General features: G+C 37.9%; 1 protein-coding gene across 2 annotated transcripts in view; it reads right to left on the bottom strand.

Moving 5' to 3' along the window:
• The window catches only part of malrd1 (MAM and LDL receptor class A domain containing 1), a 52,654-nt gene extending 50,588 nt beyond the window's left edge, over positions 1–2,066 (bottom strand). Inside the window, exons 1-3 of one of the 2 annotated variants that reach the window (XM_031292982.2) lie at positions 1,621–2,066; positions 574–705; positions 356–444 (exon numbers count right to left, since the gene is read on the bottom strand). In XM_031292982.2, the coding sequence (XP_031148842.1) occupies positions 356–444; positions 574–705; positions 1,621–1,798 (399 nt within the window). In that variant the 5' untranslated portion in view covers positions 1,799–2,066. The remainder of the gene's footprint in view (positions 1–355; positions 445–573; positions 706–1,620) is intronic. The other variant, XM_031292981.2, reaches the window with a different exon arrangement.
• Between the last annotated feature and the right edge of the window lie 10,835 nt (positions 2,067–12,901).

Genomic DNA, 12,901 nt, shown 5'->3' with positions numbered 1-12,901 from the left:
ATACCAATTTTATAAAACAAAAAGAAATTACAACAGTACACATTACGGCACAAATATTTGTATTTCTTTTTCAGCTCCTACTACTGTACGTGAGTCCGTCTCTGTGTAACGTAGAGTTTTTTCTGCGTGTTGCTACGACATGTAACGTTAAACAGCCAATCACAGACATTATTAGATCTTGGTAGAAGCATGCTGCGTGCTTATTGGCTCAATGACTCTAACGAGATTTACTCCTTAGGTATTGAAATTTGGTATTGAATGACGAGGCATTTTTCGATACTCGACACTTTAGAGGTAATTCGGTCGGTGCCTTAAAAAGTATTGAATTCGGTACCCAGCGCTAGGATTTTGTTACCTGGCAAGTCTGACTGGGCAGGAAGACAGGACTGTTCAGGTCTGCAGTGGTTCTGTTTCCACTGACAGGTAAAAGGGACAGGAAATGTGCTAAAGGAGAGGGAGAAGTGTGAGGGTGCATGAATACAAAAATATGAATAAACAAGATACAGTAAGGTTAAGGTTGTGAATTCAAAATGTTACAGTATGCCCCCTATGACAGATGTCAGATACTCCTACCTGATGTGTTCCTGGTCTGGTCTTGTTTAAGTCCCGGGACCTCAGCTGTTCTGGTCCATCCAGAGAGCGGCTCTGAGCTCTGGATCAGGTCACAGAATCCCTCCTCAAAGTCACACCTCTTATATCTGGAGCCTTCAACAACAGCAAAAAACATGTTTCACTTCTGCTCTTTTGTGTTCCACCCTGAAATATAGTTTGCCATGAATCTGTGTATTGGGATTAAGCTGTGGGTCCTACACATAATAAAGATTCATCAACTCAGCAGAGATCAGAAACAAAGTGGTTTTGTCATTATAAGCATCTCGTTTTAATCTAATTTGACTTTATGGCCAAATGTGCAATGAGGGACTGTAAATAACTAGTGATAATACTGTATTTTCAGAGGTATGCCAGGCAGGATCAGCAATGATGCAACAAAGAGTTACAAGAACTGAATATCTTCACAGAAGCCTCGTTTCTAATTTACTTGCCATTTTTGGCTGTCATGGTATTTGGGTATGCTATGTTTAAAACTGTGCACACATCAATAATGCTTTGAGTAGTGTATGTGTCCAAGCCACTGTTAAAACAGTTATTTCGATTTAGATCTGTATATTTTTTTGTTTACAAAATGCTCCCTTTTTATGATGGTTAACGATACAATGTTTGCTTTTGCAAGTGGGAAATTGACACTAAATAACCTCTGACAATCTTTATTGTCAAGGAAGAAAAGCTGTTAATAATAAACATTAACTTATATTTATATTTATATATATAAAAAAATAATAATTTTCTTGTCCCGTGCGGTTACAGGCTGTAGCTAGTTTATTTATATCAGGTACAGTTATTTTGTGTGTGAAATACACATTTGTCATTTCAGCTGAAAATAGGCTTGACAGTTTTTAATGAAATGACACAACAGTACATCATGGATATGTTGTATCCACCCTGCACACCTTCGTTATAGAGAGGTAATTCATTCTCCATGTCAGTGACAATCCCCTGAAAACCATGCCAAATTATCATCATTTATCATTATTATACTGCATATTTTCCTGCTTTACTCACAGTCTCCCTCGTCGCTGCCATCTCCACAGTTGTCGGTGAAGTCACACACACAGTCCTCAGGCACACATAGGCCCTGGGAGCAGCTAAACTCCTGAGTAGAACAAGCTCCGACAGACACAGGAGTAAACACCAGAGAGAATGCCAACAGCAGCCACATCGAGCCCAGCGGCAACGTCATCAGCCTGGTTATCGGTTGTCTTTTAACTACAACACATTCTCTTCACCTCCAAGTAAAACATTTTGTTGGTAGGACGAACTTCAGTCGAGGTAGAGCTTGTCCTCACCGTGTACAGTTTGCTCGGATCGTGGAAGCTGTTAGCATGTTGTAAAGGGTAATAAATGGCTTTTACGACTGTTACTCAATAAGGCCACTTTGCTGGTTGGTGTGTTCATGCTAGCAGCTATGTGAGGCTGTACTTAGGCACAGCAATGATTTTAGCTAAATGGCAAAAAATCAGGTACTAGGTGTCTGTGTTTGTTTCTGTATATGTGTGTATTTGAGCTGTAACCTAAACAGCCTGCAAGTATTTACATTCCTATTCTTGAGCACAAAGGGCTTTTAAAATATTCACTGCTAATAATAACACATAATTCAATTGGAAAACTATGTCCGTCTACCCAGGTAAAAACTGTAAAAAGCCTGCAGATAGCCCACTGTTTTCAACAAGATAAAATACAATAGCTCTAACTACAAGTTGGTGGATTGAACCTATAAAATAAAGGAAAGAAGAGAGGTTGGGAATATGAACTGCTATGAGAGGATCATTAACTGTGTCCAACGTGGCTCTGTCCCTCTTTACACTGATGCATAATTTCATTTCACAGCAATCAATAAAGATAGGACCTTAAAACAGATACGCAGCCAGCCAGTGCAAGAGCTGGTGTAGTTCAAATGAAATTAACCTTGGGAGGGACGAAGGACCAATGGAACAAGGAAAAGATCACATCTGTATTGACCTCTATTGGCAGTGGTAGTGAGAGTGCAGCTGGCAGCATGTTGAGACAGTGCCACATATAGTGCAGAATGTGTCCTGGTGAGTTGCTCTTTCTAAAATACCTCAATCAGTCACTTTGACAGTGCCAGTATGCAAAGATACATGGGATGGAAAGTCAGGAAGACTGACAAACTAATCGTCTTATTTCAGTTTTAACATCTGACAGGAAGGGGCGAGGCTACAGAATAGCAACGTGGTTAATCATGGTGAATCATAACCACAATTAGCCAATATCAACAAGAGGGAGTCATAAACATCCGCCAGCAAAGAGCTGAGCCAACAGGGCAGCACAAAGCTGACTTCATTGTGCAGTAAATAAAGGTGGGAGTTCATTACAAAATAAGTACATTTCTTACATAATATTCAGTGCTGCAGGATATTAAAGCAGGCCATTACTGTAATGTTTATACTGCTTGATTAACTGACTAGATTTTAACTTCACATAAAGAATATTCTGAATATTTTGTTCAGTAAAATGTAGTCCTTGAAGTGAAGATGAAGGAGGAAAAGAACGAGACTAAGAGTTTACAGCCATGCTAGCAGCTAAATGCTAATGCCCGCATTTTAACATGCTCACAATGACAACAGCAACATGCTGATGCTAATGTCTGTACATTAGTCTATATCGAAGATATTTCATTTCCGTGATTGCTCCAGTGCCGCCGGAAATTCCGCCGGATGTCCCTCATTTCAGCCTGATGTCCGTCACCTTCCGCTTTCTTTGTGTTGGCATTCTAAACTCCGGTCGATTTATGAGGACTATGGTTAACTGCTCCTCAGATCTCTGCAGGGTAAATCCAGACAGCTAGCTAGACTATCTGTCCAATCTGAGTTTTCTGTTGCATGACCAAAACCGTACCTTTGAACGTACACGTTTAAACAAAACAAGTTCCTTCCCGAGGCTATTTTCCAGAGGCACCATTACTCCGTCCAGAGCTTAGCGCCACCCAAGACAATTGTGATTGGTTTAAAGAAATGCCAGAGCATAATAAACCAGAGCACGTTTTTCTGTGAACTCGCCAGACCTTCCTTTGCATCGCTGTGGAGGAAGGGCTGGCAATTCGAGACTAATACAACATTTAATGGCCACTTCTGCAAGTAGAACCAATGTGCCATATTTTCAAAAAGTCTTCCCTGCCCAGCTTGTCTCACCTCGTTAATCTGAGACCGTTTCCTTCTTCTACAGTTCATATGAATTCTTAAGAACTCTTGTGATTCAATTCACCTTCATGAGCAAAACAGAGGTCACTTTAGGTGACTAAAATAAGACAAATGGTGGCTGGTGAGACCAGTGCAGCCATTTGTCAAAGATTTTATTTAATCTATTTCACACAGTTTTGTACATATTAACACAAAGATGTGATTAAATCCTGTTCCTGTTTGTTACCACACTGATTGTCTTTGACCTCAATTTTTTGCCCTTTCTGTTGATGTTTCATCTGAGTAATGATAAATGGGAGGTTACCTTCACACAGTAGCACAGCAAGGTGGAATGGAAAATTGAGTTGCAAAACCCCATTATCTCACAAGTTAAAAAAAAAAAAACAGTAGGATACTACACACTTTACATTCCCAGACTAGGGCTGGGAATCTTACAATACCAGTACCAATACCAGTACCCTTAAAGTGATACTGATATAAATAGAGGACTTCATTTCTACTTTATTGAATCATGTGAATGGAAGCATTTTGGCACGCAGAACTGCGAATTCCGTCAAATACACCGCGCTCGACTTCACCACAGACTGTACAGGTTGGAGCTGCTGTAATAGTAGGCCAATCACACGATGCATTAAATCGAAGAATGCTCAGGTAATTGGCTGCGAGCAAAAACCATACAAATAGTATAGTATATATAGTATATAGTTGTATATAGTATAGTAGTTGAATGCATTTCCAGTCAGCAGCAGTAGGAAAGCTGTTGAAGATTCTGTGTGACTGCATTTTTATAGGAAATGTAGCTCTAGGTGAGAAAAATAAACCAAGTGAAGTTGTGTTATTTCATCATTCGTCTTCATAATTGCTCTTTTCCTATCCTGGCACCTTTCAACAGTTTGTTAGAACATATTGACAGCGAAGAACATTTGCTTCGCATTTTCAATGCGGCCAATCTGCTTTCACAATGGTACACAATCTGTGGCAATGTGCAGCACCTGCTAATTTTCCTCCAACCTGAATCCGGTGATTCACTGCTGAGTGAAGTCATCATAACAGCTGGGGTTTAATCCTAACAGCGTACCTGTAGGAGATGCTTCACTCAGCAACTCTAATCAAGACAGTATGAGTCTGAAGATCCTGCAGTGCTCTGTGACGTGAGATTGTGCACAAAGCAGCCAACAAAGTGTTGACAAATGAGTTATATAAAAGGAATGAGACAGAAAGCCAGACTGCATTAAGCTGCATTCACCCTGACTGCGTCGGCCGTCAGACGGTCCGGTGTAAACGCAGGTCTTTCCATTAATTTTGAATAGGGGTTGTGTGTTTGGGCTGCGGCAGTGTGGGCCACAGGGGAGAGCTGATAGAAACCACAGCGTCCTGCGGCAAAAAGTTGAGAACGATTCAACTTTCAGATTAATGCAACCAACGTCACACTGGGGTGGCCAATCATCAGGCAGTACGAGAGTCCCGTACAGTAAACAGGAAACATCACTGCCTCTGTATCTGCCACAAGAAAGTTTTAAAACACTACGAGGGTAAAAACAGAACAAAGCACAGTCCCTCCATCTCTTTTCTTATTCCATGAAATGAAGTTGCCTACAAGTGCGGTCAGAAATGTCAAGATCTATAAACGGTCTGACGGAAAACAGTAATTGTGAAATATAAATTCTACTTGTGCTACATTTAGGGGTTATTAGTATTATTATTCATTAAACAAACGTTATTGGGGTAACGTTAATCACATTTCAAAGTGAAATTTCAACCTACCACAAAAAGTAGTCTATCCCCTCTCTAAAAAGTGAATGCACAGTCTCTGCTCTACTATCAAGTTAAAAGAAAATTACACCATTTTACAATTTGACATAATGTGCTACTTCACATTTCCCACACAGTTTAACACAGGTGATAATCAGACAGCACATAACTTACTTCCTCAATGCACTTAGTGCTCATTCGCTGTCAGTTTGGGTAACTGTTAGTTATGTTTGCTCTGCAAGCAAGTCCAATTTTACCATGATGTTCTGTTGCTTTCATGTTTGGTTATCCTCTCAGAGAGATGCTGGAGATTCTGAAAGTCTGTTCTTGAGGTGCCTTCCAAATAACACACACGAGAAGCAAAAGAGTCTCTTTGCTGACAAGCTAGCAGTTAGCCATTTTCCCCATTATTTTAGGTTTGGTTTATAACAATATCCCGTGGCTGGTAGGCACCGAGGTGTTTCATGTCAAGCTTTTCTTCAAAAGACAGACTTTCAAATTTGTGATGTAGAACAGCGTTCATGGTGACCGTAGTTACTGCCAACTAACGACTTCAACAGTGGCAAACAGAAAATCAAAATTGCAGCGGGGCATGCTTTGTGCATGCGCATTGATGTTTTCCATAGGCGTTTTCCCACATGCAGGGCACTTGACGTTGTGAGGGTGGAGCTATCCCCAATTAGTGGCCTCTCAGACAAAGTCTATTTAAAAAACTATTAAAATAGAATAGAATATAATCAACTGTATTGTCCAGCTAAGGCAGGAAAATTGTCTTTGGTTCCACCAAGGAAAATATAAACACAAAATGTCCACAAGATAAAATCGTCACATTAACAGAACAAAGATCTCTCAATTGTACAACAGTCATTGCATTCATATCCATAGTGTACACTGTGTAGTCTACACTCTCATATTTAATTTACTCTAGTTTGTTGACCAAACTAATTGCATTTTGGAGAAAATAACCTTTAAGGATTTTTTTCTTTGCTAGGGGTATTTTATAGTGCCCTGAAGGGAGCAACATAGACTCAGGGTGGAGGGGATGTGTTTTGTCATTGAACTATACATTATTCTACATTAACCTTAAATTGTAGAATAATGATACATTGAACAGCACCAATCAAGGATTTTTTTATTATATAATTTATTTTATTTATAATTACAGTAATTTTTAATTTATTATTTATTATTACGCAATACTACCAAAACCACACTTTTTTCAGCTACCAGCAGGCGTGGCTTCACCCCACTTGTCTTGGTGTGCCCCAGGGGTCAATTCTTGGTTCATTCCTGTTCTCTAAGTACATGCTTCTCCTTGACAGCATAATGTAGGCCTATATTCAATTAAATTCAATTCAATTCAAACAGCCTTGTTGCCATAAAAGAAAAGATGTCTTAAACTTTATTGCAACTATATGACAAAACAGATGTTATTGTTTTCTCAGCCTAGATGCTGTTTTGCACAATTATCCAAAGCTAATTAGCCACCTTAAGAAGAATGTTAAATTAATTACATTAATCATACATTACACCTCACTGCCTTCCTGTTCAATTTAAACAATTTACCTTTGACTTACAAAGCATTTGCATGACAGGTCAGAAGACTTTAAAACAGCCTTCCGTAAGGTCTCAGAGAAGCTTAACCACAGCTTATTCTCAAAATGTAGCATTTTATGCCTCTGGCATTTTATGCTTTAGAGATTTGACAATAGAAGGATCACAGGAAATTAGGAAGAGAGATGGATAGGTGACACACAACAAAGGTCCCCCAGCCAGATTTGTGCTGGGGATGCGGCAGCCCATGATCAGTGCCTCAAACCTCTAAGCAGGCACCACACGTACATATTTTTACTATTTTCTTTTTCTTTTCTTTTTTATATTTTTACATATTCTGTAGTAAAATACATTGTAACTGCTGTTACATACTTTGTTTAAATATATATAATCATAGTTACATGTCAGTTTTGTTACTACCATAACATGATTCAACGCATTGCAATTGTTGCCTATACCATCGACAGAATGTTATTGCTACAACTGGGTATTAGACTTCTTCTGTCTTTACCACTGTTAGCAGAGAGAAAGTGTGGCACATGTGCAATGCTCCTCACCTACACAGTTTGGAGAAAATATTTCAAAATGTCTCAACACCATTAGATGTGTCTTTGCTCCACTGGTTTGGATGATTTGGGTGATGCACTCTACTCAGCCAGAGAGTTCAAAAGGTTGTCTTTATGTGTGAAGTTCATGGGGAAAGGTTCAAGGAGTTCCCGACAGAGTCTGGCGGAGACAGTGCTTCCTCTCTTGAATACCCTTGATGTGCCCCACCAGGAGGAGTTGCTTTCAACTTGTCAAAGTCAATATATCACTTTTCTTACTGACTCATTTCAAGGGCAACGCTAACTGAAAACCATTGTTCCTATGATAATAACTTATTTTCTTTTTTATTCCAAAGTCAGATATACTCCGGAATTTGACACGTATATTAACCATTGTATGGCTACACTTGTGACTGGATGAGGTTAAAATGGCAACATGTCTTAGCTGATGTTATCTGGCAGAGGACTTTATATAATACAGGAAACAGAGTTTAGACATCCCAAAATAATATGGTTAAAATCAGGGTGGCTGATAAACCTGTTGTCACGCTAAACATGTTCTGTTTTAAAGGCCTATTGAACCACATAAAGATTTTACTCCATTATTAGTTTTCGGGTTTTTTTATAGAGAAACAATTAACTTTCCATTTCAACAAAAATGAAGTATGTTCACATTTACTTTTTTTGTAGGGGATTTCAGTTCTTGTTAGACAAGCACTATTTGCCAGTCTTCTGTTTCCTCTTTTCTCTTTAAAATCAATGCAACTTGGAAGCAGGAAGCCCATTAAAAGATGCTTAAGAGGTTATATCGCCTTGTGATTTACTGTAATATCTAACTCTCATATCAACAGCCACTAGAAGGAGAAATATGCTTTCATTTTGCAATCACACAGAAAAAAAATGTATACAGGTATAAGAGAGTAGCTGCAATGCAATCATTTCTCTGTTTTTATGTAACAGTTTTTAATTGGCTGCGTGAGATGTGAGAAGTGAGGTTTTTTAATATGCTCTGCTGCATGCGTTTTTAGTTTAGTAAAAGAGGTATAAAGTGGAGAACTTTCGTTGCTTCCAACAAACAAATAAACAATTTTCTGTCTTATGTGACATTTGTGATTTGACATTTTTGTTACAGCCAAACGGGGAAAGCTTGAAATGTAACTATCTGATAATGAAATCTATCATCCATTTTTTTTTTTTTTTTTTTTTTTTATAATGTTTTGGACATTTTAGGCCTTTATTTGGATAGGACAGCTTAGAAATGAAAGGGGAGAGAGAAGGGGAATGACCTGCAGCAAAGGGACGCAGGTCGGAGTTGAACCTGCGGCCGCTGCATCAAGAGAGTAAACCTCTATATATGGGTGCCTGCTCTACCAGGTGAGCTAACCAGGGGCCCTATCATCTATTTTCAGTCATTATTTACAACTTCTTTAAAAAAGTATTCATACCTACTATTTAATCAGTGAGTGGGACAAATAATTCTGTTTGGGAACAAAAAGATGAATTGCTTGCTCCCCACAACCATTAGCACTGTTATTTCTCGGGACAAACTGAAAATGTCTGCCATTTTTCCAAGACAAGAAGTGAAAAATTACACACAGATAAAACCTGAGAACAAAAGGTAAATAGATGAGAAATTTGGCTCTAACAGCACAAAGTAATTGAAAGCAAGTAGAGAGCTAGTGCACTGCAAATGGTCTGAATTAAACATCTATAACATCTCAAAATAAACTATATTTGTATATAAGACATTCAGTATTTTGAATGCTTTGTGTGCATTGTGTCATGCTGAGAGGCTTAAGGTAAATATTGCATCTTATATGACCTACTGTGTGTAACATGCGTCCTATACTGGGTATATATATGATGGAAGTGTAGGGGGCTGGGGAGGTCATGGTTCAGCGATGAAGCATCCTTGTAAAATGCAAATGAAACTGCAGAATGTATAAGAAGACAGACTTAAACTGACATTTATATGACAGGAAAAATGTCATGAGAGCGTTGGCTGCACAACACATCTAGGAAATTGAATTTTTCTGTGAATTAATCAGCAGCCCAATTATCTCTGAGCAGAGAATATCGGTCAAGTGAAAATCAGTATTAATGGGGATGAATAATTCTGATTCTGACTGGTTGGAAAAGGGGAATCAGGAAGATATTGGATCCCTATGTGTGAATATTTCTCGTTAAGGATTAAATAACTGCAGGAAGAATGATCTAGTATATATTGTGGATAGTGTGTTTGAATGGTTTTTAAGAGGCTCCACAATAATGCACATATTTCTTGGAGGCGTTTGTTGGACTACAAGCAAGAAAGTTATTTTCCTAATGTAAAACAATGTAAAAACATCACAAGAACAAATAAGGTGTTTTCTCTCTTCCCTGGTTTGTTGTGCAAGTGCCCGAGGTTTCAATTCTTCCAGTCTGTTGAGCATATGGTGTTTATTTCAATTTGAGTACAACAAATTGGTTTGGTCTGAATTCACACTTAATTCTGGCAGACTGACTCTACTCAAAAAACTGTCTTTAATAGGCTGCCCATTTAACAGTCTGAGCATGTGAAAAAACAAGGTATACATACATAACAGATTTCAGATAGAAGGGAATAAACTAAATGAATAAAAAAAAATCTGTGAACCAACATAATGACGGTGTGACTGAATTCAGAAAGAGTAAGCATTTCACATTTTGACATGTCACAGTAGGAAAAATACAGCAGGTGTAAGTGATAAAAAATTAAAGCTGAATTCCATTTACCTGCTTCATTTTCATTTGTCCTGGTATTTTTCATGCGGCCTCACTGCTATGCTGTTATGGCTTAGCCTACTGGGACATGTAAATAGAACAGAGCCATTAATGTTATTAAACCTCTGTCCTAACCTAAGTCTGATGTGAGAAAAAAAGGCCTATACGATATTTTATACATGTGCATACATGTACACAGTTTTGTGCCATTCTATGGATTGCCAGATTGTAAAACAAGACTTTAAAAGTCTACAGCCATGCTAGCAGCTATGTGAGGCTGTAGACTTCTACTGCTAAATGCTAACGTCATCATGCATGTCATATGTATAGGCTAATGTTTACCATGTTCACCATCTTAGTTTAGCGTATTAGCATGCTAACAATCACTTATTAGTTCTACTGTCTTCAACCTTTATTGGAAGTGTTTAGCTTACATTAACATAGTCTGTTTAGCATAATGTTAGCTGTGTAAACTATACGCATAGAGGAGTACTTGCCCTCAATGTATCAAAAAGATATTTTACTAGTTTGGATTTTTACATATAATTATTATTTTACTTGAAAGTAGTACAGTTCATTATTGTGACACACATTAACAAATTTCATGTATGAAATTTCAGGATAGACATGCATGAATGTCATTCTTTTTTTTTTTTTTGTGCCATTTTTTAGGCCTTTATTGGATAGGACAGCTTAGACATTAAAGGGGAGAGAGAGGGGGAATGGCATGCAGCAAAGGGCAGGTCAGAACCAAACCTGCGGCCACTGCATCGGGGACTGAGCCTCTAGAGCTCTACCAGGTGAGCTACCCAGGCGCCCATGAATGTCATTCTGGATAGTTGGTAATTTTCTTTCTTCCTCTTTAAATCTTTTGACTTTGGGAAACAACAACAATAGATACTGAAGTATCTATGTGAAGTAAAACCAAGGCACACAGCAAAGGCCATGACATCATGAAAACAGAAGTACAGAAGTCCCCTGCTTACATTTCATAAGGTGTTATATGATGGAAGTGGTATTAAACTGCTTTATATCAAAGGCAGAAGTAATGAGATGGACAAAGATCCCTGCAGGTCATCTGAAGGGATTGCAGCAATAAATTAAGTAAAAGCATGTTTATTTGTGTGTGCGTGCGTGCGTGTGTGTGTGACTTGTGTGTGCATTAATAGCAGTGTTTACCTGTGCCCTCTGTGAAATTAGTCCTTCCGGCTCTAAATAAAAGTGATTATGTTCACAAATAAAGCATCAATTACAGCTAAGACATAAATATAAAGCCTGAGTGAGCAGTAACCCTAACCCGAAGAATTACAGTTCCATGCATTATATAAATCCACTTACTAACATAGTATTTATCATAGTATTAACAGTCCCAAACAGAAACACTTTTAAGGTCCGGTATGATCAAGGATGAAATATATTCAGTTTTATCTGAACCGATAGCTGCTTAGAATATATAATTAAGATAAGTACTTTAATATACGGAATAGCTAACAATATAGCGGGACAGTAAAACAGGCAAATTACTAATGATTCACAAAAGTCTTGTCATTTTTTATGTACATATGAATAAACCTAAGGATGAATGGGAATGTAAATGCTCTGTTAGGGGAGGTTGTATCATGGATGTATGCCTTGTTTTGTTTTAAGGTGTGCACAGCTTGCCTTGCATGACCCTTTAGCGCCACCTAGTGATTAATCCACAGTAGGCTTCTTTTAGGACAATACAGTCAGTGAGCACAAACCAAATTTTGTTTGTGTAGTAGTAACATGCTGTCTGTCTGTTGATCAAGTCTATTGGACCTGTTTGTGGTGTCTTTGAAATACAGGTGTTTTATCGTGACTATATTTTTGATACAAGTCATATTTAAGACACATTTGTTGCATGGATTTGCAAGTGAGGGACTTTCTGTTTGTTCATTTAATTTTGCACATATTCTCAATGTAATGCAACCATCTGTTTGGCTTCTCAGCTTGTTCTTCAGTCACTCATATTGTATAAGTAAACTCACAGTAGAAATATCACACTGGATAGAACTTGAATGTACTGCATGTTTACCTGTCTTGGTTAATTTAGTTATGTGGAATGTGCTGCATGGAGAGTGGGAGTATACACTAAGCTGACCTCTGGGAGCCATGGAGCAACCTGTTGTATTCCTTTGCTGTTTATAGATAGAGATGCTGAATTAATGAAATAAGTCTTATTTATAAGGCGGATATTAAGTATATTTACTCAAATACTGTGAGTAATTGAGTATTTACATTTGTACATTGTGACTTTAACTGTGACATTAGACAGACAGTTAAATACAATGACCAGCTACAACATAAAACATGAAATCATCAATAATATTAATCCAATACTACAATAATAATATAACACTCACTTAATGCCCTATGAGTACTTTTGCTTTTCATACTTAAAGTACATTTAGCTGATAACTGTACTTTTCCTTGAGATTTTGAATGCAATACTTTGAATTAAAATGAAGTATTCATTAAACTTAAATGATACATGTTTTATTATATTATAAA

This window comes from Sander lucioperca, chromosome 23 (genome assembly GCF_008315115.2).
Source record: "Sander lucioperca isolate FBNREF2018 chromosome 23, SLUC_FBN_1.2, whole genome shotgun sequence".
In the NCBI taxonomy this organism is placed as follows: Eukaryota; Metazoa; Chordata; class Actinopteri; order Perciformes; family Percidae; genus Sander; species Sander lucioperca.
This window is presented reverse-complemented; position numbering and strand designations above follow the sequence as displayed.